The sequence below is a fragment of the Chiroxiphia lanceolata genome, chromosome 17 (assembly GCF_009829145.1).
Source record: "Chiroxiphia lanceolata isolate bChiLan1 chromosome 17, bChiLan1.pri, whole genome shotgun sequence".
Lineage (NCBI taxonomy): Eukaryota > Metazoa > Chordata > Aves > Passeriformes > Pipridae > Chiroxiphia > Chiroxiphia lanceolata.
In genome coordinates this window covers 12,102,431-12,129,702 of record NC_045653.1, presented here as the reverse complement: position 1 = coordinate 12,129,702, position 27,272 = coordinate 12,102,431, and the positions used below count along the sequence as shown (strand labels likewise).

At 48.8% G+C, this 27,272-nt stretch overlaps 3 protein-coding genes and 1 long non-coding RNA gene across 6 annotated transcripts; 1 reads left to right on the top strand and 3 right to left on the bottom strand.

The window, feature by feature from the left end:
- Positions 1-610: 610 nt before the first annotated feature.
- On the bottom strand, positions 611-10,882 carry KIF3B (kinesin family member 3B). 3 transcript variants are annotated; one of them, XM_032705049.1, is made up of 9 exons: positions 10,818-10,882; positions 6,166-7,604; positions 5,506-5,607; positions 4,688-4,810; positions 4,452-4,570; positions 4,117-4,230; positions 3,571-3,676; positions 3,211-3,389; positions 611-2,597 (listed from the first exon to the last, which is right to left on the bottom strand). In XM_032705049.1, exons 2-9 carry the CDS (start codon positions 7,546-7,548, stop codon positions 2,504-2,506), a joined length of 2,220 nt encoding a protein of 739 aa, XP_032560940.1. In that variant the 5' UTR covers positions 7,549-7,604; positions 10,818-10,882; the 3' UTR covers positions 611-2,503. The 3 variants fall into 3 exon arrangements, with proteins under 3 accessions (XP_032560940.1, XP_032560941.1, XP_032560942.1); XM_032705050.1 differs by lacking the exon at positions 10,818-10,882 and adding an exon at positions 10,630-10,707 and having other exon boundaries at positions 2,048-2,597; XM_032705051.1 differs by lacking the exon at positions 10,818-10,882 and adding an exon at positions 9,638-9,892 and having other exon boundaries at positions 2,048-2,597.
- Positions 10,883-11,277: 395 nt separating this feature from the next.
- On the bottom strand, positions 11,278-16,693 carry POFUT1 (protein O-fucosyltransferase 1). The gene is made up of 7 exons (XM_032704598.1): positions 16,495-16,693; positions 16,138-16,259; positions 15,789-15,971; positions 15,139-15,251; positions 14,249-14,441; positions 13,475-13,717; positions 11,278-13,057 (listed from the first exon to the last, which is right to left on the bottom strand). The coding sequence occupies exons 1-7, from the start codon at positions 16,664-16,666 to the stop codon at positions 12,869-12,871; spliced, it is 1,215 nt and encodes a 404-aa protein (XP_032560489.1). The 5' UTR covers positions 16,667-16,693; the 3' UTR covers positions 11,278-12,868.
- A 38-nt stretch (positions 16,694-16,731) lies between these two features.
- Positions 16,732-23,817, top strand: PLAGL2 (PLAG1 like zinc finger 2). The gene is made up of 4 exons (XM_032704597.1): positions 16,732-16,798; positions 17,230-17,331; positions 18,766-19,161; positions 20,052-23,817. The coding sequence occupies exons 3-4, from the start codon at positions 18,899-18,901 to the stop codon at positions 21,271-21,273; spliced, it is 1,485 nt and encodes a 494-aa protein (XP_032560488.1). The 5' UTR covers positions 16,732-16,798; positions 17,230-17,331; positions 18,766-18,898; the 3' UTR covers positions 21,274-23,817.
- On the bottom strand, positions 23,314-27,094 carry LOC116795174. The gene is made up of 4 exons (XR_004359980.1): positions 26,744-27,094; positions 25,927-26,115; positions 24,825-25,285; positions 23,314-23,416 (listed from the first exon to the last, which is right to left on the bottom strand). It is a non-coding gene; the product is annotated as an uncharacterized LOC116795174 (long non-coding RNA).
- Between the last annotated feature and the right edge of the window lie 178 nt (positions 27,095-27,272).

The window sequence follows — 27,272 nt, the reverse complement described above, 5'->3', positions numbered from 1 at the left end:
GAGGGTAAACCCATCGGAATGAGAATCCAAAAGCTTCTGTAAAAGGCCCGAGATTGCCAATGAACACACTGACCAAATCTCCACCGCAGCCCCAATTTACATACAATGACTAAATATGCAGATTTATTCTTTTTTCCACCCTACTGAGTTTCTTTCACCTTGCTAATGAATTTCTACAGAGTTAAAAGCAGAGCCTTTCTGACACATCACCAGCTCATCAACATGAAATCAGGTTTGCACTGCAGAGTCCCATGGCACCAGCCCTGCCACGAGGGCAGTTTCCAGCATATGAGTTTAATATAGAATTCCCTATGGAATAGTAGCAACTGAGGAAGAGTGTGCACATGTGCAGACACAGAGGTGTCCGTGTATGCATTATTCACATAAAACATGTGTACACAGGTATGTACATAGACGTGGTTATATACTGTGCTGTTATTTGAAGGTTTTAAACCCCGCTTGTTTCATTTCCATTCTCTGAGCACTTACTCCATACAATCATCTTTTAAAATGTCCCAGCACAGAAGATTATGTGCTGGGGAGAAAGAGGGAGGAGAGGGCAGAGAAGGTGATGTTATATTATGCAACAAAAACCAATTAAAAGGCTCTCTGGATATAAACAGTGCTTTATAAAAAGGAAGATTATGCCGGGATTCCATGTTCAGGTTGAAAGAAATTGGTCATGTGCCTGCTCTCTCAATTATAAGCAAACTCCTCCTTCCTCCACCAAAACTAATATATATATATATTTATATGTGCATATATGTGTATCCATATATTAACCTTGTGGCCCAGGGAAGCAGTCCATGGGTTGCAGCAGCCAAGTTGGTGTTTAGGGGCCCACCTGGGCAGCTGGCTCACCTGGGCACCGTGCCTGCAGGATGCAGAGGTGAGCTGTGCTGAGCGCTCGGTTCCTCCTGCTCAGGGGGTCAGCAGAACAGAGTTCTCCAGCCTGGGTGAAGTCACTCCATGGACACTTAACAAGCACAAGGCAGAGTCCACACATCAGAGCATTTCTACAACCAGGCAAGTCCTCACACACTCACACGTGTCAGTCTGGAGGAAGTCGTCAGTGAGGGGAACAGGTAAAAACGTTCACAGGATGACAGCCAAGAGCAACCAGAAAAAGTAACATCCCAAGTCTCAATATACAGCGAACTAAAACTTACAAATGAGCTGTGGGACACTAGACAGGGACACCTTACTCTGTCCTTAGCGTGGAGTTCCACCTCCCTCTAGCCTGCTACACGAGCCTGCGGCATTACAGGAGGCTGCTTTAGTCATAGGGCAGCTTTGCAAGGAGACCATCAAAAGCAGTTCTTCCTCCCTTGCTTTCAAAGTAAAACCCCTGGAATTAACACCAGCTTCCATCATCCAATCTCAGTTAGATCTGCTTTTACTCCCAGTGGGCTCTGCATGGGCTGGGAGGTGCAGAGGGAAAGCTGCTCAACCCTGGAACAGGTGAGGCACAAGAGGCACCAAATGCTGAACCTCATTAGACACCAAGGGAAGGGACCATACTCCCAGGAGTGCTCTCAAAGGCAGCTACATGTTCCAGTGCTCTGCCCAGCTTACAGGAGAGCCTGAGCCTGGCAGGAAGAGCTCTGAGCCAATGCTACATTTCCCATGAACGGTGAGAGACATGAGAAAATGGCCATATGCCATCAAAGATGTCATATGGACACTGGTTTTAAATGCCAGGGGTAAAGCAGGAGGCAAGAGAGAGGAGGAAAGCTGTGGAGCTGGCACTGGCATGCAGAGGTGTTCCTTGACAAGGTGGTTCCTGTTGGTAGGGGTGAGGTCTGTAGGAGGTCAGCACAGAGGAGCTCTTACTTATGCCTGTAAACAAGGAAAGGACTTCAGATTCTACTGCTTCCTTTCTAGAAAGCACAGAGTTGTTTTCAAGACACCTTTTTGTCCTACAGCTCTAAAGGGAGGCACAGCTGTGTGTTTTTGAGGACACACTGGCTGCTGCCATCCTGCCTGTTCAGACCAACACCTTAACCCCAGATCTCTCAAGCAGGAAGAGGAAGAACTGTGCACCTTGTCAAGTTCGAGCAGATCCTCTGCTTTTTAGCCTCATTTGGTTCTCACTGTGGAGTTCTGGAATGATGGTCCTGTTGAGATGACTTTCAACTCTGTCTTCTTATTGCCCAACAGCCAAAAAGCCCAGTGCAGCAGAAGGGCTGGTGCAGGAGGAGGACGGTGATGCTGTGAGGTGATCCCCATGCTTCCCATTGCTCCTAACACACTTTAACGTACCTCATGCATTTTTGATTTCCTAACTAAAATCCATTTCCCACAGAGGCCAAATGCTGAATTGCAAGCACGGATCTTCCTGTGGCTCAGTGCCCCTGGACTGGCCCGAGTCAGTTAAACAGCAACAAGGCCATCTCCAGGGAAAGGGGCTGGAGGCTGGCCGGGAGCTCTCTCTGCAGGTTTTTATTTGTCTCTGCTCCCAGAAGGCAAAGGCTGTTCCCTCCCTGGAGAGGAGCTGCTGGTTTTACTTTGGAACCAGCCCTCGTGACTGTGGGTAGAGCTGAGAACTGTGGGAGCCTGCTGACGAGGATCCCGACGATTTCCTTCCAGTTTTCGGCCTAAAGAAGTAAAAATGAAAACATAAACAAAAAAAAAGCTCTAACAATGTCACCTGTTACTTTCCAAAATTAATCTTCAAAAAGCCAATTCTTTTACTGGATTTATTCTCTAATCAGTTTTAGCTTTCTCTTCTGTCCCATGTCCTACACAGCTCCCAAAAACGAGGTTGTGGCAAGGTGGGGATTGGCCTCTTTTCCAGGGTAACAAGTGATAGGACAAGGGGAAACTGCCTCAATTTGTACCAGAGGAGGTTCAGTTTGGATATTAGGAAAAACTTCTTCGCTGAAAGAGTGGTTAAGCATTGGAACAGGTCACTCAGGGCAGTGGCGGAGCCACCATCCCTGGAAAATATTCAAAAAACAAGTAGATGTGGCAGCTTGTAATACGGCTTAGTGGGCAGGGTGGGATTTGGTCAAAGGTTGGACTTGAATCTTGAAAGTCTTTTCCAATCTTAATGATTTTTTATGATTCTGTGTTCCTTTTTTTCTCTCTCTCTCTCTTTGCTTTGCAGCCAAGCTTGGCTTCACTTCACTGAGAAGAGGTCCTGACAGACAGCGGCTGTACTCGCACCTCTCCCCCTGGGCCAGTCTGCTCACCGGAGGCCTGACTCACCTGGGTTTTGATTTTTTATTTGAAGTGCTCTCAAAGGTCGAGGCGTCCACCTGAATCTCATCTTCATCCTGCAGAGCTGCTTCTAGAGCTGCCTGAACTTTGGGAGCGATGGCTGGACCTTCGTAGTCCCTCGTCGTTCGGCTGGGCCCGTCCAGTTCCAGTAACACGATGTTCTCTGCCTGAGACAGGAAAAGCAGAATCAAAGTCTCCGTGTTTTCATACAAATTGTAACTTTTCCCTCCAGAAACTTGTTCTGAAGTACGTTATAAATGTATGCAGGACATTTTACATCTCACAGAACAACACACAATCCTCTGGGATTCACCTGATCAGGAGGGTAAAGGCAAAAAGGGGGCTTACCCTGTACCGAGCCTCTGGATGAACCATCATGGATGTCCTGGCATGTTGGCTCAGGGGCCTTTTGTATCCCACAGCAGATACTGGTCTTTTCATCATTTGCTGGTTACTAGAGAAAAATAGAGACTCAGTCTGTTATACTCCAAAAACAAAGGCCCCTCTTGAAGTTTATGGGCTGCAACATCTCCAAATTCCACGCAGAAATCTGTTTCAAGAGAGCAGAAACTACCCAGGCTGCATTTGCAGGAGCAGGAATAGGAATGTACTGCTATTTTAATGGTGAATGTACTGTTATATATATTTTACATATGATTATTGGGCTCATATGGAAGAAAAATCCCAATCTTCCAAGAATTTTCCTAACTGTACATTTCTATTTTACTGAACCTACTAAGAGGAATAAATTGTTTTATTTTATTGTGCAGCAGGAACCTGTAAACTCTAGAGGGCCACTTTAAATCCCAAATTCAATCCCTTGTTCTTGACACAGCTGGAGGGTTTCCTGTCACCTGTAATTGCATTCCAAGAAAAGAGCAGAAGTACACTCACTCCAGACGGGTTATGGGATGCAGTTTCCAGTGATCTTCCTCTTCATCAAAAAATGATCTGTTCATGATCTTATTCTTTTCTTCCAAGGGAATAAAATTTTCAATAATCAGGTGCCTACATGCAACCACAAAAATGAGAAATACACAAGCAACATAATTAGCAGGTGACTTTCCTCACTGCTCCTCTCCTGATGATGTAACACAGCCCTGGAAAAGGAGGAATGGTTTAGTTCCCTTATGTTTAAATCTTGTTCCACAAGTATGTGGAAGGCACTACCTCCACTCCCTGCCCAGGGAAGCCCTCTCTGTTACAGTTAATACAGTGAGGGGACTTACTTTAGCTTTAGTTCCCTGGTAAGTTCATTCTGGGTCTGTTCCAGTTCCTGGCGCTCCTTGATGTGCTCTTCTTGGAGATCGTGGATCTCTGCCTTCACAGCTTGCAGCTTGGAAAATAACTGGAACAGACAACAAGGGCCAAAATTTATCACTTGCCAATGTTGCTCTCACTTTCACACACGAGTTGGTTTTGTTCCCAGCCCTCTAGACAAGGAATAATTTATTTTTTTTCTTACCTTTTTGAGTTTTTTGGTCTTTATGTCCACCTCTTGCTGAAGGGAACTATAGGTCTCCTTCAGCTCTAGTGTTTCCTCGTCCCGACTTTCCATCTGTTGCTGGATTTCTCGCTCCCGACGTTTCTGAAGAACGTGACACAGGGAATTAAAGACCACAATCACCTTGTCACCTCCAGCTGACACACATGAAACCAACACTCAGGGTGGGTTTACTGCCCTGCCTTCCAGGGCTTTTCCTTTGTCTTCCAGTTCTTCCTATCTCTTGCCTTAGAAATACCAGAAGCATTAACAACTCTTCTTTGTCCTTATTTTGCTGCTTAAGTCAGACAGTGTAAATAAGTGCTCAGGCTTCAATTAAAGGAATGTCATCTTTAGATTCTGGGGGTTTTTTAATGTTCTTTTTATCAATTCATACTAGTCATTGCATTTAAAAATCACCAACAGAAACTGCATAAAAAATAGAAAATAAACTTTTTAGCCCAGAGTAAACATCCCTCCTTTGAGCTGATGGCTGAACTGGTACTCTTGGAGGTCTTACAATTATTTCTTCACCTACAGACAGATCCAATCAAGATAGGACACAAGTCTTTAACATGGAAGAGCTAGAAGAAAACTGTCATAAACCTTCTCTACATATTTCAAACAATGACAAACAGGACACAAGCCCTTCCCCCTTCTTTTCAGATAAATGATTGCCATTAAACCAATTTTAGGGTTAACCCTGGGAAAATTTTCTTATAGCTTCCCCTGATACAATGTTTTATAAAGGTTCCACAGCAAGGATTTTTATACAAAATAACAAATCTCCTTCCTTGTACCTGTTCTGCAATTTCCTGTCGTTTCTGTTCCAGGATTTTCTGCTGTTCATTTGTGTGATCCACAATATTTTTCCCTCCCACCAGGAGCTTGCTTTCCATTGTCTGAAAGGAAAAACCAAGGTCAGAAGTTTCTCTCAGTGACCACAGAATGTAACTTTCTCTTCTATGGATACAACTTCTTCAGGGCAGCTCCCTTATTTAACCTTCTCTTTCAAGGCAGCTGCTACAAGAATTGCTATTTCTTAAAATTCCTATAAAACTGTGGGATTAACGAAACAGTAACTTGCTTAGAATTAGGCACTGCTGCAACTGTGTGGCAAAGCTGGAGAACCAAAACGTGTACTCCCCTGTAAAGAACTTCTAAATGATCTGTGACAGAATGAGGCATGTTTTGTGCCACAGCTTGTGAAAAGATGCATCATCACATTCTGTTGTGCCAGTTTCTTAAGACATAAGAACAATGAAACAACTCATGAATATTAAAACATGAAATTAATGGTGGAAATTTCAACTTCTGGCTAGAAAGAGCTTATTTTAAAATCTTCCAATCTAAACACAAAGTGACTATCCTGGAAACTTTTTGTGAAATATATTTCCAAATTGGGAAACCCTCCATTCTCCCCAAAGCCTAGAAAAATTGCTTTCAAGGAAGAATTCTACCTTGATTTTAGCACTCAGCATTTCTGTCGCTTCCTTCTCTCGCTTCAGATCCTCCATTTTCTTCTCCTTCTCTTTCAACAGCCTCATCTTTTCTTCTGCTACCAAGCTGTGATCCTCAACTATAGCTTTCTTCTCAATCTCCAGCTTTTCTTGTTGCTCCCTCCAGTAGTCATCTTTGTCATCTCCTTCATCCTCACCCTCTTCAGTGTCCTCCTCCTCTTCCCCACCATCTCTCCTCCTTTCCCTCCTCTTTCTTTTGCCAATAGACCGTTTTTCCAGCTGTGCCTTGAGTCGAGCAATCTCCTCCTGGAATTCTCGTAGCAGAGCCTCCTTAGGATCCTCATTGACCTGTGGCTTGTTCTTGATGTTTTTGGCACGGTTGGCATATCTCAGTGTGGTCAGTGTCTCCTCCACATTGTAGGAGGCAGGGCCTATATTGGCCACCATCACAGTTTTGGCATTGCCACCTAACGAGTCCTGGAGTAACCTGGTCAGCTTGGAGTCCCGGTACGGAATGTGTGTGCTTTTCCCATCTACCAGGGCAGAGATGACGTTGCCCAAAGCTGAGAGAGAGAGGTTGATTTTAGTAGCTTCCTTTAACCTTTCCCCCTGTGCCCCAGTCTTGGCTTGCCGCTCGCTGCCTGCGAGGTCGACCAGGTTGAGCTTCCCGACACGGATGTGATTCTCTCCATCCAGTCCCAGCTCACTGCACTCAATGGTGATCTGGAAAATGGCATGAGATCGAGAGCTGTGCTCGTTCATGTTGGTGGCACCAACGGAGCGGTTCTGGTTTCCCAAGTTCATGATGTGCTCGATCTCTTTGACGCTTTTCGTAACAACGGTGGTCAAATCCTTAACAAACACCCCTGTGTCTGGTCTCTCCTTCAGCTCCAGCCGCTTGGACTGATCCTTTGATAACAAGTCTCTGATTTCTTCTTGGTATATTTCCAAATAAGACGCTCTAACTAAGTATTGCTGATTTTGAGATCTAGAGATGTGGGTGAAGATGTGATCGAATGAATTGGGGATGACCCCTCTCTTTTCGGGATCACCACGCACCCCTTCCATCGTATACGTTTTCCCTGTCCCAGTCTGCCCATAGGCAAAAATTGTCCCATTAAACCCCTGCAGAACAGAGTCCACAAGAGGTCTGAAGGTCTCATCGTAGAGTTCGACCTGTTTGGAATTCCAGTCATACACGGCATCAAAGGTGAAAGTTTTAGGCAGTTCATGAGATGCTCCCCGTGGATTCTTCACTGAGACCTGCCCTAACTTGACATCCACATTAACAACCTTTTCGTAGGAAGCAGTTTTCTCCTTGCTGTTCATGGGCCGGCAGCGCACCACCACCCGCACGGACTCGGAGCTCTTTGGCTTGGACATGACGGCGGGTCTGTGGCTGGTGTGATCCGAGGGGTGGATGATCCCGTGCTAGAAACCTGAAACAAAAACAAAGCAGGGATGTCTGGAGGCAGTTTTCTGCACAAAGCCGAAGACTCATCTACTCGAGCAGCATTTTGCATTCATTAAGTTGCAAGGGATTTTGGAGAATTAAAATAATGGACACCATGAAAACTCTGTAAAGGCCTGAACTGAAACAGTATTATTTTACCAAAGCTTGTGCATCAAATGGTATCACTTTTACAAGCTCTGCTGCAAAAAAATGGTCATCAAATCACATTTTTACAGCTGGTAAAGATCTCTTTCTTGACCCTTAAAAATAATCATAATGCCATTTAAGCTATTTATAAAGAGAATACTTTGCCATTTATTTTCTTTGCAGTCAGGCCTTTTGTTTTAAATCTCCTGTTTTGAAAATCTAGTACAGCCTTGCTCTCTCTGGCACACAATTCCACTATTATTTTTTCTTTTGGCATTATACTTCTGCCAGGATTCTCCACAAAAGCCAGCCCTGCCCAAGCACACTGACCTATGACATCACTCCACGCTCCTGCTCTGCTGTTCCAACTGCATCAGGTTTACAGAATTCAGCATCAACCTAAATTTACGTTGCATAAACCCAGTTCAAAGATCATAACTCTGGGTAGAGAGAAAGGACACACTTGGTGCATCCCCCAGTCACCAGCACGATGAGCTGCCTTTGAAAATGGAACAAAAAGCCTGTGTTCCTGCTAAAGCAGTCACTGCTAAAGCCTCAGAAGGCAGATCTCAATGGCACAGCTTGGGGAATGCCCCGTGGTTTCTAATAAGCCTTTTTATTTCCAAAACATCTTTCAAGAAGAGCTCTGAGGTCCTTCTGTCAACTGGAACTAAGCGTAAAACCAACACACACTGGGAACCCCAGGTAGAGCTGGCACATGTTCAGGTGTGGCCTCCTCGGGATGTGCTCGCTGTTCCCTTCCCATCTGGATCTGCAGGAAACATGGATTTTGTCCAACTGTTTTTTACTTGATAATTGCACATCTCAGGAGAGCTCCTCAAACAAAGCGACCGGGAACTTCAGAACTAGAGGATGAGAAAAGAACCACAACGATTCTCGCCCAATATCCAGTCTGGCAAAGAGTAACACAGGAATAACAAATAAACATGGCTAAAACCATGTTTAATAAACCTCAGTACAGCTTTGTGAATTTCCTTCAGTTTGTGGGAGGAAACTCCTTGCTCTTCCCAGAGAAGCACACAGTAGCTAACAGGGGGTTGAGGAATATGCATCGAATTGACCAAACTGAACACTCATCCAGAATTCACTTTACACCCTGCACAGTGAATTCACACTGCTGCAGGAATCTTGGGTAGCTACTGAATAAAACCATTTCCCTCCTAAGTGACAGCTCCAGATAAAGGTGACCTTCCTCTCCCACCCACAGCAAACACGAATTCTAGAGCACCAGCACTGAAAGAATATGTTAAACGAGGACAAATCTTGGCAGAATCACAAAAAGCAACTCTCCCTCCTCTCATCCTGAGGATTTGTATACATCAACAAGCACTTCTCCTGCCACAGCTACCAAGGATATTCCTGTAATTCAAGTTCACAAGAGACAATTTTTTTTGGACAAGGTCACATGACAATGGCTGTGTGACGTATCTGCACGTTCACACTGGTAAATACTCAAATTAGGCACCAATTCTGAAAAGCAGAACACAGATTTATTTTATATATTGAATATCCAAAATACTACTCTGATGAGAAGTGCCACTTTTGTAAGCAACTGTGATAAATATTACATGATCAGAATGAAGTTAGCCTTGCCAGAGGTATACATTGAACAAAAATTATGTTGCACATTTGCTGCTCTTCTGGGTGTATCTCCTTAACATGAGCTCGAGCAGCTTTTAACACCTTTCCACATTTCATTTGCAAGTCTCTTTTTATAGTCACAAACAACTGATTTCACCCCTGATTTGGGCTATTTTCATAGCAACCTATCACGAATCATCTCCAATTATTTTAGCTACCACAGTGAAGTTTACTGGAAGCATAACAAATTATGGTTCTTCTCAGACTTACCCAAGTGTGTAACTGGACAGTAAAACCAATTAGTTGGCAGTGTTTGTATTCCCCAGAAACTCTAGGGCAATGTTTGAGCTGGACAGGAATGGCCAGAAAGCTGGGAATGCTGCCGTGCCATCCGCTCTTCTCCATCAAAGAGGGGAATTCCTTCATCAAATTAGTTCAGCCTAAAGTGACCTGGGGCACGTCCCTATGTCAAGGTCAAGCCTGAGGTGGATGCACTTGAAGATGTGCCCCAGGTGCCCAAGAGGGGAGGGTGGGCAGAAATGGAAGTATTTTTATTTCATAAACACAAGGTTGTGCATGAAAAAAAATATAAGCAACGTCACAACCTGAATGCAAGCTGGGGTAGCCACTTCTCCTCAGAAACTTCCAGCACTGGGAGGTGCTGGCTTGGCTGGCTGTGCCCCAGGCACACTGTCCCCAGCCATCTGCCCTGACAAGTCCTGACTTCTCTTCACTTCCTACCTTGAGCTTAAACATCCCAGAAAGATTTCTCTGGAGCTGCCCAAACCCTTCCCTTGCATCTCTGCACATCCCCAGATATACAGCTCAAAACGTCCCATTGCTCCTCGCCTTTAAATCTTTCAAATACTTGTGGGTTCACAACTCCCTGGTTATGGACCCTCCCAACCCAAACCATACTTGTGCTGCTGTTTCTCCTCTCGCCTCCCCACCGAACCCTCCGCAGGCCGGGTGGGACTGCCACGGGCAGGACCCCGGTACTGCCGCGGTGTGTCCCGGTTACACCCAGCACCTGTGGTCACCTGTGGTCACCTGTGGTCACCTCTGGTCACCCCACGGGTGTCCCCTCCCCCGGGGAGCCGGGACCGTGGCGGATCCACCCGAGCATCACCCGCCGCCCTCGCAGCTGCGACACAGGGCGCTGCAGGGAAGAGGCGACCCGAGGGCGCTCGGGGGACGGGGACAGCGCGCAAGGAGGAAACGAACCGCGGGAGGGAAGCACCGCCAGCGCGGGGGGCACCCACCCGAACGCGGCCACCCGCCCGCGGCATCGCCACCGCAGCCCGGCCGCGGGCGAGTCCCGCCGCCTCCCTCGCTCGCTGCCCGGGCCGCGGCGGCGGGGGCGGCCCAAAGGGCCCGGGTTGTGCCCCCACGGGCCGGGCCGGGGGGTGTCGGGCGCTCGGGGCGCGGCGCGGGGCCGGGCCGGACTCACCTGCGCCGTCACCATGGAGCCGCCCGGCCGCGGGCCCGGAAGCGGCGCGGCCGCCCCGCCCGCCCGTGACGCGCTTCCCTGGCAACGGCCGCGCCCGCCCCGCTCCCGCCGGGAACCGGGACAAAGGGGCCGCTGACCCCCCTCCTCCCCGCGCCGCGGGCAATTCCAACAACCCCCAAAGTGCCGGGGCTTGCCCCCGACCCGGCGCGTCCCGCAGGAGCCTCCAAGCTCCTTCAGAGCTCAGGGATGTTTCCGAGGAGGAAAAGACCACCGCAAATAGAAGGCATTTAGAGTGAAGCCTCCTCGCCCTCGCCCGTAACAGCGCTGTCTGGACCGCAGCAGTGCCTCCAGTGCACTGCCACCACAGACTCCCGTGATGGAGGAAGGAATGTCGGGGCACTACCAGTGAATACAAAATCAAGTTTTTATTAGTACAAAAAATACCTTTTTTTTCTTTTTTAATTATTTTCTAAAAATACCCCAGCCCTAACGTTTTAATACTTCGCCTTCCCAACAGTGCAGGGAAAGGCTCCCCTTGCTCTGCAGCAAGGCATGGCAGCCCTGAGGGCATCACTCAAGATCAGTAAACTGTATGAAACACCAAGGAGGAGCAAGGCCTCCAGAAGCCCGGCTCCCAGAGGCCCCCAAACCCAATGATTTTCCCCCAAATCCCATGATTTTTGAACCCAGCCCTGAGGAAATAAGAGATGAGTCTTTGCCACCCTGACACCTGGGGGATCATCTCAGTTAGCCCTTTTTTTCCTCCCTTCCTTCAGCCTTCAAACTCCTTAATGCTCAAGAGTGACTCCAAGGAGGAAAAGACCACCATAAAAAAAGATATGTAGAGTTAAACCCCCGTAACAGCACTGTCTGGACTGCAGCAGGGCACTGGAGGCAGCAGCTCTAGTACCACAGACTCACACAAGCGGCATTTTTAAAAAAGGAACAGTTCTGTATTCAGTCTTTGGACCAAAAAATGAAGTCACAGAAGCACCAAAAGGCATCGGTCAAGTTGAGTCTCACCATGTTGGGACTGTCAGTGTTACCAGCACCAAACCGTACTGGGCCAAACGGAGAGGTCTGGGCTGCTGCTTCCCCATCAACAAACAGTAACATTCCAGAGTTATCTCCCCTGGGAACTGCGCCCCAGACAAGGGTGATGCTCTCAGAGGAGTTATTTTATAAAGTACAAAACCAAACAGAAATCACTACCATAGACCCAAGTACATCATACCCAACCCAACTACAGCTACTTTAATAATCCTGGCTCAAAGTTTTGCTCCTCCTGCAGACCTCACCGACATCAACAGCTACAAAGCTACAAGCCCTAAATCTCCACCTCTGGCCTGGCTGTGACAGATCTCCTGTGTCCCTGCATGTGCCTTCCCCCATGTCGACGTAGAGGCTGAACAGGCAGCTGCCACTGTGCCCCACTGTGCTCCTCCAGCACTGCTGAAGGGATCCAGGGCCCCCCAGCACTGGGAATGGAATCTCTTTGGACAGGGAAAGGGACACTGAGGCACTAAAGTGACACATGTCTGGTAAGGCAACAGCTGCCCTCAAAAAACTCAGAGCTTTTTCAGCTCTGAGCTTCACCTTGCACACCCTTTCCAGGGATCCTGATATGCCTGACAATACTTTTGCAATTAAAAGAACCAATTATGGTCAGTTTTGAGCAAGAAGCTTCAAAACATCTCCAGGTAAGAGTTAAGATTTAACGTTAAAAAAAAGAAGAGGAAATCTGAGCAGCTGCTTCATCATGATCGCTGGTGAGCCCCAAAGAGTGAGAATGGAGAGCTATAAAAAACTACATCTTAAAAAACTATATGTAGTTTACAGTTCCCTATAAACTATAGGATTTAAAACTTCTACCTGACCTCACGTTGGAAATACAGGAGATGTCAGAGAGAACAGTCTAGAAATGACCGTGAGGAGCGTCAGAGGGCGGGAGCAGGTGTGGGCAGCCCGGCAGTGACTGCACACGGGGGAGCCTGCAGCACCAAGGGCTGAGCTCACAGCCCTGAGAACCACAGAGCCTGTTCCTCCTTTGCTCAGAACTCATCCCGTAGCCTGGGGGGGTGGTCCATGCCAAAAAACGAGGAGGGTTTCCCGTGGATGTCGCGCTCTCTTTTCACAAAGGCGGTGAAGGAAGAGACGCAGTTCCCGATGAAGTGATCGGACTGGCCAAGGATGTACAGATCAACCTGAGGCACTTCTGGCTGCAAGCTGACAACCTTGAGCTGCAGAGAAACGAGGTAAGCAGATAAATCCAGTCAGCTATTGTTACAATCCAATGTCTTGGCGTAATAGATTGTATTAGAAATGGGAATACACAACAGAAAGAGAGGGGTTTGTCTTATGCTGCCCTATAACTCATTTATGATTAGATCAGTGTCAGAACATTTTTGAAAATCACTTAGGTTTATTTAATTTAAGCCCTTCTCAAGGAGATATTTACTACCATGCCAGATAATGCTCTTCAACCTCGGGGAAACAAAGAGTTTTACATGATAATTTTTATTGCTATGAGTCAAATTCACTTTGAGATGGCAATGTTTGGCTGTGCATAACCTATTACACACAGCAGCCACGGGCCAGAATCCCAGGGAGATTTTTGCCAAAGCAATCCTGCCAGAATGGGTTTCTGGAAGACTCACCTTTCCTTGGAAGAACTGCTGTATTTCCGTTGTGTAGGGCTCGGAATCGGTAGCGATATAAATGGATTTAGCTTCAATCTTTGTCACCCAGACCTTGAGAGCACGTTTGATCTCCCTGAGGTCTGGCAGGCACATGTCCATGGTGAGAGGCACCGCAGCGCTCCGGTCGTAGCCCACACATTGGGGTGAAGCCATGAAGTGAGGCCCGGCTGTCCCGTCCTTCAACATGTTGCAGGCGTTTTTCTGTTGGAAGAGGAAAAGAGAATCATAGAATTATTAAGGTTGGAGAAGGCCTCCAAGATCATCGAGTCCAAACTTTGAATGAAATACCCCCAACGCCCACTAAACCATATTGCAAAGTGCCACGTCTTCTTGGTTTTTTGGGCACTTCCAGGGTCACTCCATCAGTGCCCTGAGCAGCCTGTGCCAGTGCTTAACCACTCTTTCAGTGAAGAATTTTCCCCTGATATCCAACCTGAACCTCCTCTGGTGCAATTTGAGGCTATTTCCCCTTTTCTTGTCACTGAGAGAAGAGGCTGAACCCCATCTCACAACAACCTCCTTTCAGGTTCAAAGTACCATATTTAAGTGGCAAGTGTGAGAAAATACCACCACATTCCCAACCTCTGTGTGTATGAAAGAATCCCAATGGCACTGCCAACACACAGGGAGCTCCTGAATGCCAGCAGGGATCAGGTGGCTGTCTCAGCACAGCTCCTTTCTGGTCAGCTTTGTCCCCACCCCAGTAGCCACCAGCCCATGTTGGAGCCGTACCCAGTCCGAGCCGATCCTCAGGTGAATCCCAACGTAGGGCCGGACCAGCAGAGACTGGATATAGGCTTCTCCCTTCTTCACCATTCCATCAGACCACTCCATGTACTTCTGGAGGGGCCGGTGCTCCTCCAAGACAGGGAACTGGGCTGGAGCTCCAGGTAAGGCAAGAACAGGGTGCTCAGAGGGTGGAAACCTGTGGAAAACCAAATCCCAGCAGTCTGAAACACGGCATAATCCTGGACACTCCGTCCTGCATTAAGACTGAGGTGAAGGTTAGATTGGAAACCAGGAACATCCCAAAATATGCACCATCTATTGCTCCAAATTTAGACCAATTTTAACCATTTTGCCATCTGACAAAGCCCACTGACATTGAAGAAATTTGGGTTGCTGTGTTTTACCTCAGACTTTTTAATCAGACAGACAAAAAGTTAAGAACCTCATTGACTCAGTGAGGAGCTACCAAGAAATGGGAGGTCATATTTTCCTCCCAGACTAGAGCAATTCTTTCACCCAAACTTACTGATAACCACTAAAGTCGCTGATATCTCTGACAACACAAAGTAACCAGCAAAATGATGATCAGCAAATGAGAACCAAATTAGTTTTGAAGATTAATTACATATGAACAATAATGAATAAACACTGTAATTAAATATTACTGGCTCAGAAATCAATCTGATTTGGTGCAATCACACCTAATAGTGCCCACAGGAAGAGCTCAGCAAATATTTAATGGAAAAAACATTAAGATTTTTAATTACATCGTTAACTAAGCACTTCAGTCTCTCCCCCAAAATGTAAATTCACAATACACAGTCACAACTGTTTTCATGAGTGACACTAAATGCCCACAGTGGCCTATCAGCACTTTTCCATCTTCTTGCTACCTTTGGATCCAATGGTCCTTGTAAGCAGGACTGAAGGAAATTCCCTTGAAGAGCTCAGACTTATCAAAATCCACTTGGAACTGATCCCAAAACGGACCGAATGGGTTTCCATCCTGCAAAGGAAAGACAAGTGTTTGTTCAGTGCATTCACAGAGCCTGCAAGGCAGATCTAGCAAGATCCTGGAGTGCAAAGCTGGAGTTTTTCTGTTCTGGGAGGAAAGAAGCCGGAATACAACAGCCTGTCTGTCATAGGTCAGGGCACAGAAAGGAAAATTACCTGAGAACTATTGCAAAGGCTGTTTTAAAGAAGGACACTACAGCCTTGTAGTTAAGAGAGGTTGCTTTAACACTGGCTAGAAAACTCTACCACAGCTGGGAAACAGAGAGCAGTCACAGTCAAGTCTGAAGTGATAAAATCTAATCGCACAGACCATCTTCCCGATCCCCAAACACTGGGAGACAAAGAAAAGGATGAAGGATGAAAAGAAAAGCATGCCTCTCCAAAAGCGGTGAAAGGAACACCACAAAGACCCATTTGCGGTGGGTTAACTCCCAAATTTACAAATCAACGGCGACCTGAATGTGTCAGTCTTTTCCTTTGGAAAAGCAGCAGAGATAAGCCTCGCCCGCGGGGCCGAGGAATAACTCACCTTCATGGGACAAGTGCTTTTGTCCGCGCTCCTCTGCGCCGCCGCCTCGAAGCAATAAGCCACCCGCCGTCCGGGCGGCCAGTGCAGGGGGGCCAGGTGCTCCATGAACTGCTCCAGGCTGAGGACGCGGTGGTACCGCTGGAGCGGCTCCAGCCTGAAGTGCTCCGAGTAGGGGACATGCAGCTGCGGGGGAGGACAGAGCCCGTGAACCGGGGGCTCGGGGAGCCGCCGAGCCTTCCCTGGCGCCCGCAGCTCATCCCCGGGAGTCCCTCCCCTGGTGCCCCGGGAGAGGTCCCGGCTCTGCCCTCCGCCCCCCCCCGCTCCCTCCCTGCGCCCGCCGGGGGCTCACGTTGGTGTAGGGCGGGCGGTGGTGCCGGTACTCGATCCAGGGCGGCACGGCCAGGGTCCGGTTGAGGGCGCGGGCGAAGGCCAGGGCTCCCAAAAAGTGCTCGGCCTGGTTCCCGAAGCGACCTGCGGGAGGGACGAGAGCGGGGATGGAGCGGGGGATGGAGCACCGGGGAGATGCAACCGGGGGATGGGGACCGGGGACCGCAGCGGAGGATGAACCAGGGAACGCACCGAGGTATGCAACGCGGGATGCGCCGGGAAAGGAACCCGGGGGGATGCACCGGGTGAGGCACCGTGGGGATGCACAGGGGAGACACCTCGGGGACCGCGCCGCGGGGATGAAGCGGGAGACCCTCACCCATGCAGGGGCAGTAGAGCAGGTAACCGGCCGGGTCCCAGGCGGGCGTCGCGCCGCTCCCCGCCGCCGTCACCGGGAGGAGCAGCAGGATAAGAACGAGCAGCCCCAGCAGCGGCGGCGCCGCCATCGCAGCTCCCCCTCGCCGGCGGCCGCCAATTCCCGGCGCCACCATCCCGTCGTGCCCCGCGGGCGCGGCGCTCTGGCGGCCACCACCGAGGCGTGACGTCACTCCCAGAAGGCCCCGCGCAATGGCGCCGCCGGGGCCGGGGCCGGAGCCGCGCTTGGCGGGGCCCGGGGGAACGGGGTGAGCGCGGGGAGGGGGTGGGCGAGAGAGGGGGGCGGCACCGCGGCGAGGGGCGGCGGCACGGCCGCACCCTCCCCTGGGCGGCGGGGTGCCTTCAGGGGCAGGGGGGCGTGTGAGGAGGAGGAGGAGGATGCGGGGCGGGGTGGGGGGGCGTAGGCCGGGCCCGCCTCCCTCCCCTCAGGGCTGGGGGTGAGAGGGGCGATGTGTTCGCGTTCCACGGGGGTTGCTTCGTCCACGGGTCGCTCCGGGGGGTGTGCGTCTCCCGTTTGGCTCCCGAGGCAAACGGCGGAGGCGGCGGGGGGGGGGGCGGGGGCAACTCGCGGGCCCCCCCCCGCCGCCTCCGCCGTTTGCATGGCGGTTGCGACAGCACCTTAAACCTCCATATAATTTACTCGGAAACACACCAAAACCCCAACTCCGTCTTCTTCCAGGTAGCTTTGAAGCTGGCCCAGATGGCCGAGCTAGTTCGGAGGGAAAGGAGCAACGACCTGGCGAGAGTGGTGGAGACTCCCCGGAGACCTGTGGAGCAGGAGGTAGAGAAACGCTCGTTTTTGTTTTTTTTTTTTTCACAGAGGTGGAAATATTCGTGGTTGCAGCACCTAGAAAGGCCAGGCTGCTCTTGAGCCACAGGGGCTGAGGAGGGTAAGGGGGCAGTTTGTCACATTACGGTGGCTCGTCCCACAGTGGCACCTCAGCAATTCTGGGTCCTTTGTTGTTCTGCTCTGCCCACGTAGGTTGAGTGTGCACAAAACCATAGCTCTGTTCTTAGTGGGCATTCCCAAACCTCATGGCAACACCTTTTCTTGTAGTCATCCCACTTCCCAGTGTTTCTCACCCCATATTGGGGCTGATGTTTCACTCACACTAATTCTTATTTCAGCTCTCCACAACGTTCCCTGAGCACTTTCTTACCAGGGGTTGGTTTGTTCCGTCGCAGTTGCACATCCTGCCCACAACTGGCACTCGTGCTGATGTGCAGCAGGAAGTTCCTCCTCTGAAGCAATCCTGGAGTGAGAAAGAGCTTGAGGGTTTGATGCTATTTTAAGAAGAGTTTCTCGGGCAGCCAAATTAAGTGAAAGATCGTTTTTATTTCAGCTGGCTGTTTAACAGTCGAGGTGGTGGTAGAACTGTTCAAAAACGTTGTACTTCTCCAACAAGACACACACAGCTCAAGAAAAACCTGCTAAGAGATGTTAATGTAGATCTTCATCAACATGAAAGCCAGCAGGGCTCACAGGAACCTGTTATTTTTTGAACAGGAAACAGTTTGAGCTTCCATTATTAATGGAAGAGAGTGTCAAAGAAAAAAAAGAAAGGATTAAGAATTGCTCATTCCTGTAGAAAACTTGCTAATCCAGAGAGGCAGAATCTGCCTCAGAGTCGAGAAGTGAAAATGCAGTGAGTAATCCCACCCTGAAGAGGAGCAGCATCTGTTGCCTTCCTGGAAAAGGTGTGATGTTGCTGGCAATCGTGAGTTTTCTTCCCCAGCCCTGTTCACTCACGTGTGATGGTTCAGGTTGGTTTGCTCAGAGCAGCAAGCTGGCAGCAGAATGGATGTGAAAAAAAGAAAAAAATACAAGAGAACCTTTGTTTCTCTGAGAAGCTCTAGGAGGGGATTCTGTGTAAGCAGAGACCAAGAGCAAGTGAGAATATGAAAAAATGGGATGAGCAGCGATCCAAAAAACACATGGGGGAAGGTATTTAGAGCTACAAGGAGACAACTCTCTACAGTGTTTCAGGAGAAAATACATGTAACAGGTAACACTGGCTTTTAATAGTTGCAAAAACGCCATAATTCAGAAAAAGCTTAACATGCTTTTATTCAGGTAACAGGTTAAGGGAAAAAAGAAAGAAAAACATAGTGGAGACCGTGTCGTGTTCATAATGCTTGTTAAATGCTTCTCACACGTGTCTGTGTGCAGGGGTGAAGGATGCAGTTTCTTAACACCAGCCTTCTGTGATTTCAGATGAAGAAGTTTGGCTGTTAAAGCAGTTTGGTCACAGAGGGCTCCAACAGAAAACTGCACCGGGACAACACCCCAGCGAGCCGCCCGCAGGCTCGAGTTCTGCTTGACATGGCCCTGCTCTACTAGACCTGCCATGACGGCATTTTTTCCCAGTGTTCCCAACTGGATTCAAGATGCAAAGCAGGAGGAGGAAGAGACAGCCTGGAAATTAGTCCCCAGACCAAGAGGTGAAGAGACCGAAAGTCAGGGAAAATGCCAGTGTGAACTATCGGAGCCCTCCTTCCCTCACGTGGACAAGCTGAGAACTCACACGCTTTCCCATTCGGAGCAGAGACCCTACAACTGCCCCCAGCTGCACTGTGGCAAGGCCTTTGCTTCCAAGTACAAGCTCTATAGGTAGGTACCTGTGAGTGCCTCTGCCCAACACTGCCAGAAGACAGGGGAAAACCCCTCCCTCGTGTGTCTTTGCTTGAATTTCTGAGAAGCTGGAGGAGGGGAAATGCCCTTTTACCTTGCAAAGCAGTTGAGTCCCAGACATTACCATACTTGGCATCTCTTTAAGCGCCTTCCAGAGAACCTCAGATAACTCTTTATCCCGAGCTTGAGCTGTTTTCTGTTTTACTAAAGAGGAAATTGAAGCAAAAAGTGAAGTTCACAGATTAAAAAACAAAATGAAAAGCAAGAATAGCATTTGCGTTCTTAAGCCCCACCTCTGAGTTTAACCACAGGGATAATTCCATGGCACCTGTTGCTCCAGCATGAAGAAGTAGAGTTGCCATTTATGTACTGAAGTAGAACATAGAATAATTAAACTGTGATCAGTGGGAACTTGAAACTAGATGAACCACAGTGTCAGAAAGTGTGAGATCTCAAGGTGAAATCAGAGCACAGTGGCTGTCAGCAGACCTGGCCACAGCCTGATCCTCCTGATGAGCTGAAGTCGTTCAGAACCTGCAGACGAGCATTTTGTGTCACAAACTACTGAGGTTTTCTTTGCCAGTTGCCCTTTGGCAGCCTCAGCAGAGGGCAGGAGCTGAGGAGAGGCGGCCGCAGTGCCCCTGTGCAGAGGTGATGCGTTCTGGGGAGGGCGGGCACTGCTGGGACAGACTCTGTACCTGTTGCCTGAAATGTTGTGCTCCTGTGCCTGACCTTTAGTGGTGGTAAAATGCCATCTGGGATTTTTGTGGCATAAAGTGTAGGATGCGAGGAAAATTTTGGAGAAGTAGCCTGTGTCCCCCCTCAGGGGCTGGACGCTTGCCTAACCTTTCCTGCTTTTCTCCCCAAAGGCATATGGCCACGCACTCTGCTCAGAAGCCTCACCAGTGCATGTACTGTGAGAAGATGTTTCACCGGAAGGACCACCTTCGGAACCACCTCCAGACCCACGATCCCAACAAGGAGGCCCTGCACTGCCCCGAGTGCGGCAAGAACTACAACACCAAGCTGGGCTTCAGGCGACACCTGGCCATGCACGCGGCTGCCAGCGGCGATCTCAGCTGCAAGGTGTGCCTGCAGACCTTTGAGAGCACCCAGGTCCTGCTGGAGCACCTCAAAGCTCACTCCAGGCGGGCGTCCGGCGGGGCGAAGGAAAAGAAGCATCCGTGTGACCACTGCGACCGGCGCTTCTACACCCGGAAGGACGTGCGGAGACACTTGGTGGTGCACACGGGCAGGAAGGACTTCTTGTGCCAGTACTGTGCCCAGAGGTTTGGGAGGAAAGATCACTTGACCAGGCACATGAAGAAAAGCCACTCCCAGGAACTGCTGAAGATTAAGACGGAGCCAGTTGACATGTTGGGTCTGCTCAGCTGCAGCTCCTCTGTCGCAGTGAAGGAAGAGCTGAGCCCCGTCCTGTGTATGGCATCCAGAGACATGATGGGTGGTAAGAGCTTCCCTGGCATGCTGCCTGTGGGCATGTACAGCACGCATCTTCAAACCATGCCAAGCTCAGGCATGCCCCATTCTTTGGTTCCTAATTCTCTTCCAATGGGAATGAGCTATCCTCTGGAGTCTTCTTCTCCCATCTCCTCCCCACCGCAACCTCCTCCAAAGTATCAGCTTGGATCTACCTCATATTTGCCTGAGAAACTACCCAAAGTAGAGGTGGACAGCTTTTTGTCAGACTTCCCTGGCAGCCTGTCTCTCTCATCTGGTGAGCCTCAGTCCTCTTCGCCTCAGCCACCTGCCCTGGACGAGGCTTTGCTTTCCAAGAGCCCTGCTAACCTCTCAGAGGCTCTCTGTGCTGCTAACATGGACTTTTCTCATCTTCTTGGCTTCCTCCCCCTAAATCTTCCTCCTTGCAATCCACCTGTATCATCGGGGGGATTGGTCATGGGCTACTCGCAGGGGGAGGCGCAGCCACTGCTCACCACTTTGCAACATCAACCTCAAGAGTCTCCCGGAGCCGGGGCCTCGCTGAACTTTGGGCCCCTTCATTCACTGCCCCCCGTCTTCACCTCCAGCTTGAGCACAACCACGCTGCCACGGTTCCACCAGGCATTCCAATGAGCTGGAAATAGCACTGGAGAACAGGTCTTTCAGCCACCCTTTTGTGGAGATGGAGAGCCTTAAAAACGCACAACTCTTCCTTCCCTGGGGGTGTGAAAGCTCTGCAGAGCTGGGTCAGACGGGAGGTTTCTGATCTCGGAGGGAGCACTTGTAGACTGGAACAGCTGATATCCCATGTGAGTCCCAGTCCTGTACAGAGGAAAGATTTCAGCTAATAGACTGGATATATTTTATCTAATTTTTAATCTGTGAATCAGGAGCCGCGCTTAGCACTGACCTTCCCTGAGAATCCTGGAGCTATGTTCCTCTCTGGGAAGGGACTGTCCCTGAGAAGGAGCTGAGGCTCTTTCATCTTGGGCTAAACTTTTGGAGAGTCCAGCTTCCATTTCATGTTATCACACTGCAATTCTGGCAAACCAGCCAACACCTCCACATGGAGAAGAAGTCAGGATACCCTCTCTGTATGAAGCCAATGGGGAAGAGGCTGTCCTTCCCCACTACCTCTCATCCCATCACCCAACACAGCTTACTCCACATCAGTGTTAAGCAACAAGCCCGTTTACATAGTGAATTCAGCGTGGTCACCTCATTTTTCTTCAGGAGCCATTAGGTTAAACTCGTTACAGTGAACATTGTTTACACAATACAAATCTGTTTCTGTCAGCCATTACAAAAATAGGAGGCACCAGAATACACTGGGTTCATCTCTGGTGTAGCTAGAACACTGTTTACACAACGAAGTCAGGTTGCACTGATTTCTCTTCACTTACCATGTTCTTCCCCCATGGGGAAATACACTGCTTTTGGACCACTTCAGCCTCTACCCCTGTAGGCAGCAGCTTCCCACCTTTTCATGCTGGCTGTTCCATGTGAAGGGGATGGAGCAGCTCTCACAGCTTAGCTTGGTGTGTGGTGTATGGACAGAGCCCTCTTAAATATCTCCTCCAGGAAAAGAGATCTGGAAACCAAAGCATGTGAGAGAGCTGGGTGAGGAGCTCAGGACATGGAGCACTGGCAGACCAGGCGTGGGTGAGAACAGGCTGCAGGCCCTGCTCCCTGGGTTCCCTTGGATGAGGAACAGAGTATGAGCTTCTGGGGTTTGGGGTTATTTACCATAACCATTCAGCGAGGTCAGCACCCTTTTTGGCTTATCCCGGAAGCAGTCTCGAGGTGTATTTTGACCTCAATGGTGGTAACATCCAGAAATCGAGGAAAAATTGATCCCACCTTCATGTACACTGTCAGTGTATCTGAAGCATTTTCCCCAACACCAGTAGTTCTAACAGATGCTAAGGGTTTTGGCCTGCAGTCACCCTTTCACTTTGCATTTGGTTCCACTGGCCTTTTTTGTTCTCCTTCTCGAGCCTTCCCTCCTGAAGTTAAAAGTCCTCTATCCCTTGCTCCCTGCCCCACCTCTTAAACTCTTCCACGGGCTGACTGCCTACCAGGGCAGAAGGGTTACACTGGGAAGTGGCAGCCAGCTACTGATGTCCTTTAACATCTGTATTGTCTCCTGCTCCCCTTTTCCTGGGCACTTGTACTGCAGATGGGGACATACGGAGGTCACTCACTGTGCATTGATGCATGTTGATGTCTATGGACAGGGAGATCTTCATACCTCAGCATGGGGGAACCATTGTAGGTCAATATAAACCAGGAAATCTGTCAATATTGTTCTCCATAAATCTAGAAGATGCAAAATCTACCTCTACTCTGTTAGCTCCTTGGGCAAAGCCAGATGCTGTCCTCCCTCACCTCCCCAGAGAACATCCCCTTCAGTAGATGCAGATTCCTTCCTGCTGAGCCATGATCCCACCGTGTGACATCAGCCAGGCCTCATTCGGTCACAGGCTTGTCCCTCTTCTGTTTTACTCCAGAATTTTATTTTTAATTTAGCTTAGTAATTCTTCCCAGAATGACTCTTTAGCGATCCATTGATTCTCCAGAACATAGATCGGTTGTTTTAGGTTAGCCAGCAATGCTGCAAATAAGACTTTTGTATCAAAATGTAATATAAGATTTATTTACCTCAGCAATATCCTGTGGCAATGATCTCCCCGAGTTGAATGCAGTACTTTTTTCCTTTTCTCCACTGGAAAATGTTGCCTTTCCAAGTCCAATGAGTGCCTTCTTGTTCTCTAACCTAGCAAAGGTAAACAGGGCATTGCAGCCAGTCTGTTTACCGGCATTGAATACCTCAGGCCTGTCTTCTATTGCTTTGCTCTTTGCAAATTAAAAGAGTTTCACACTGTTACCAATTATATGCAAGCCTTATCCCTGTCTTGAGTTGAGAGGATTATTTTTTTGAGAAATAAATGGTCAGAACTGATCACTCACTGCCAGTGAGGATTATCAGATTTATGCAATGCCATCACACACCTTCTCCCATGCAGAACATTCAGCTTTCTTGCTTTCTGCCTGCATTGTACTCTGAACAGATGTCATCACTGGAATTCCTTTAGCAGTGGTAGCTAAACTTAGAGCCAGGCATCTTTTTCCTACCAGTAGTCTGTCAAAGAATAAATGGAATTCATTTTGCTATGATTTGCACGTGTGATTTGCTTTCCACAGCTACTCTAACAAGCAGAACTGCCATAACCTTTGTCAATGCAAGGAGAGTCTAACCCAGCAAAGGCAGCGTGTCAGATACAGCACTGGAGCTGATTTCCAGGAACACGAATTCCAAGTTCCTGTTCCACAACAGAGTTTAATCTGCACGTATTTTATCAGCCAGCCTAAAACCAATGAGACTAATTCCATTTGAAATAGTGACTGTGCAATTCACAGAACAGATTATATTATAATTAACTTTTACCTGTTCATAAGAGAAAACTGAGCATAAAAGCTACAGCACTTGAGAATCCCAGTCCATTAGGAGGTATGTACCAAGCTATTAGGAAAACCAGTGGAAGTCAGCTTAGCCAAGCTCCTGCCAGTGCAACTGGAGGTAAGGGACAAGGGTAACCTTGGCATGCTGTGAGGGGGATTGCTGCAGCACAGCCTGCAATCTGTTCTGTGGTGTTATGTGCAGGGCTTTGTGCATGAGGCAATGGCAGACACTGTGCTGGTTATGTGATATAAAAAAAAGCTTCATCCCACGAAGAGTTTGGTTTTGGTTTTTGTTTGGTTTGGGGCCAGGACGTGGCTGTGAGTCAGCCCAGCAGAGCCCTGTGAACCACTGCACTGTGATCTCTCTGTTCCTGGCACACCTGTATCACAGGTGGCATCAGACTGAGCACAAGAGGAGTGACTACAGCAAGTAATTGGTCAGGAGGGTTCAGTTAAATAAATATTTTAGTGTGGCTGACTTGGGGGATGTCCAAGAGCGATATGAACCATCAAGACTGCACTATATTTATATTTATAATATATAAACCCATAGAGCTTCAGTCAGCAAAAGGACAGCATATGAACTTGCCAGCCTTTATAAATCAGACCCCAGATTCTCAAAAAGCCAAGGACTTAATGTCCCACTACTAATAATGATTCCAGCTCGCTCACTAGCAAATAGCCAAGCCAAGCCATTCCCTGGCAGCAGAGGGTTAACTCACCTCACCTGTCCTTCCAGGCTCAGATTGCCAGAGCTCTGTGAAAGGTTGAAGATCTTTTCCCCCACGGGATTACAGCTCACTCAAAATCCATTTGTAGGAAGGCACAGCATGTTATCTTGCATTTTCTTCCACTGAATTTCACTTGACAGAATACCCACACACCGTGTTGTGACAGAGCCCGTTCTGTGTCTCACAACAGCACTGCTCTTTACCCTCAGTGTTGAAAAATGGTGTCACTTCAACTGGAATCCCTTTTCTCCCTCCAGTAGATTGATGATTTCAGTACTTTTGTTGTGAGCTCAGCTCTTTGTTCTTTAATTCCTTCCGTGCTGACAGGTGAATAGCAGCTGCTGGGAAGATTTCCTGCAGTTCACTGAAAAAAAATCCCCGTTTCTTTTCTCTGCCACTGCACCACCTTTGCTGGCGGGACAGAACAACCCTGAGGAGGCATTTTCTGCTGCCTGCAATTAAAATTTCCACAAAGAAATCTTCAAAGATGCTTTTCCCATCACCCGACCTTCTTGCTTATCCTCTCTAATCCCGGTTAGTCAGGCTGACTGAATTCTCCCTCAGGTGCCTATTTTTAGTTAATTGCCTGCCCAAGCCCTGGAGATATTCTGCCACCAGAGTGAGGTGGATGAATGGCTCAAATAGAACCACTTTAGGTTTCCAACCTCATCCAAAATTTGCTTCTTTTCCATAACTTATTTCTCGTATTTTTCCCAGTTCTCAGAGATGGGCATTGCCTTGTGAAGCTCTGAATTCCATCCCATCCAACACTGGCGTGGTAGGAGAAGGCAGTTTGGTTTAGCCTGATCTACTGGACTAGGACTGGCAAAACCTGGGCTCTGTTTTCACCCTGATCCCCAGCCCTGGCACCTCTCACCCTTTCTGTGCCTGTTTCCCTGTAACAGGCCACAGCCATACCAAGCCACCCTTGGAAGCAGCTGGAAGCTGCCCAGGGGGGCACCACTACCACTGACCCAGCTTCCTTACAGGACCACTGTTCCTGCTCCCCACCATCACCACGTCCCTGGTGTGAGCAGACCCCTCTCAGGTTCTGCCATCCCTGCTGCACAATCCATGCACACATCAGGCTCACCTCTGGCTATTCCCTGCACCCAGGGGCAGACTCGCTTCATTCTGCTGAATAACTGGAATCCTTTAGGAATCCTTCCACATGTTTCAGCCATTCCTGTGGCTCCAGGTAAGGAGTCTTCTCCCAGAGTGCACTCTGCAATCTGCCAGCTCCACATGTTCCCACAGACCACTCGCCACTAAACGCTTCAGACTGGCACAGGAAAAAAAATGGAACTGGTGATCAGAAACGAGACCAGAAAACAGACCACATTCTGCTTCTCACAAATCCACACCAGGAGATGAGCTCGGCTTTCTATCCAAAGTACATTCTATTTCCATGTGCACAGGGAGGCTCCAGGAGGAGGCTCAAACACCTTCTTCACTGTGTGCTCATGGCTGAACCTTGGTCTGTGCTGTCTTTTCCACCAGTGCCTAAGTATGAGCATGCACAAAGTACATACATGACACAGAGGGAGCTTCTCTGTATCAGGAGATCACAGTGACAAGGAAAGTTAAAGGCACTGGCAAATGATTAAAAAATAGGGAATTTGGAATCTGGGGTTTTTTATACTATTAAATAGGTCAGTTCTTCATTTCCAGTTAGGGGAAGAACCCCCAACATTAAAGTGTCTCATTAAAAACCAGCTGTCCCTCACTTTCACAGCTCTCTTCACCTTCAGTCTCACCCTCTGATCACAAACTGTGTCTTTGTTTTAAACTACTATGCAAGTGGATAACCAGCTCTACCACAGAATGTACTGAGTGGGCAGGGGATGGCTCCAAAGCCTGTGGGACAGGGACAGACACATCTCTGTCATCCAGGTGAACAGACCACAGACCTGCCTGCAGCCCTTTTCCCTCTGTAGTCAGTGTCTTGCACTTGAAGGTAACACAAGCTTTGCTCATGGTCTTCAGCAGCAGCCACTTCAGGGTCAGCAGAAGGGTGCAGGAGCCTGCAAACTCCAGCACATCCCATAACTTCTGCTAGAAGCCTCTCTGGAGTTTGTGAGATCTCCTCACCCTGCTGAGTGCCTCAGCCTTGATGCGTCATGGGATTTTCCCACTCATACCTAGGAACAATTTTTAGAAAGGTTGTTTTGTAACATGTCTACCAGTGTTTTTCTTAAATGAGGATACTGATGAAGAACACAAGAGCTGTCTGCTGAGGTGCTCCAGGAGGCACAAAAAGGAACCTGTGGAACCACGAAGACTCACCCCTGGAGCAGCTGAGCTCCAAAACTGCTGCTGGAGGAAAAGCTACTGAGCGACCTTTGCAACCACAAGTCATTTTGAGAACTCTCTCCCAGGCACAAGCTCTGCCATCTGCCCCAGGAGCCAGTGGACATGCCCTTGGAAGGTGAAGGGTTT

Coding starts and splice junctions, on each gene's coding strand:
- KIF3B (XM_032705049.1), bottom strand. CDS start 7,548: ATGTCCAAGCCAAAGAGCTCCGAGTCCGTGCGGGTGGTGGTGCGCTGC. Junction 5,608..6,165: donor TGCTGAGTGCTAAAATCAAG/GTAGAATTCTTC, acceptor TTTTCCTTTCAG/ACAATGGAAAGCAAGCTCCT. Junction 3,677..4,116: donor CATCCCATAACCCGTCTGGA/GTGAGTGTACTT, acceptor ATTTTTCTCTAG/TAACCAGCAAATGATGAAAA.
- POFUT1 (XM_032704598.1), bottom strand. CDS start 16,666: ATGGTGGCGCCGGGAATTGGCGGCCGCCGGCGAGGGGGAGCTGCGATG. Junction 15,972..16,137: donor ACCGCCCGCCCTACACCAAC/GTGAGCCCCCGG, acceptor CCTCCCCCGCAG/CTGCATGTCCCCTACTCGGA. Junction 13,058..13,474: donor AGCAGTTCTTCCAAGGAAAG/GTGAGTCTTCCA, acceptor GTTTCTCTGCAG/CTCAAGGTTGTCAGCTTGCA.
- PLAGL2 (XM_032704597.1), top strand. CDS start 18,899: ATGACGGCATTTTTTCCCAGTGTTCCCAACTGGATTCAAGATGCAAAG. Junction 19,162..20,051: donor TCCAAGTACAAGCTCTATAG/GTAGGTACCTGT, acceptor TTCTCCCCAAAG/GCATATGGCCACGCACTCTG.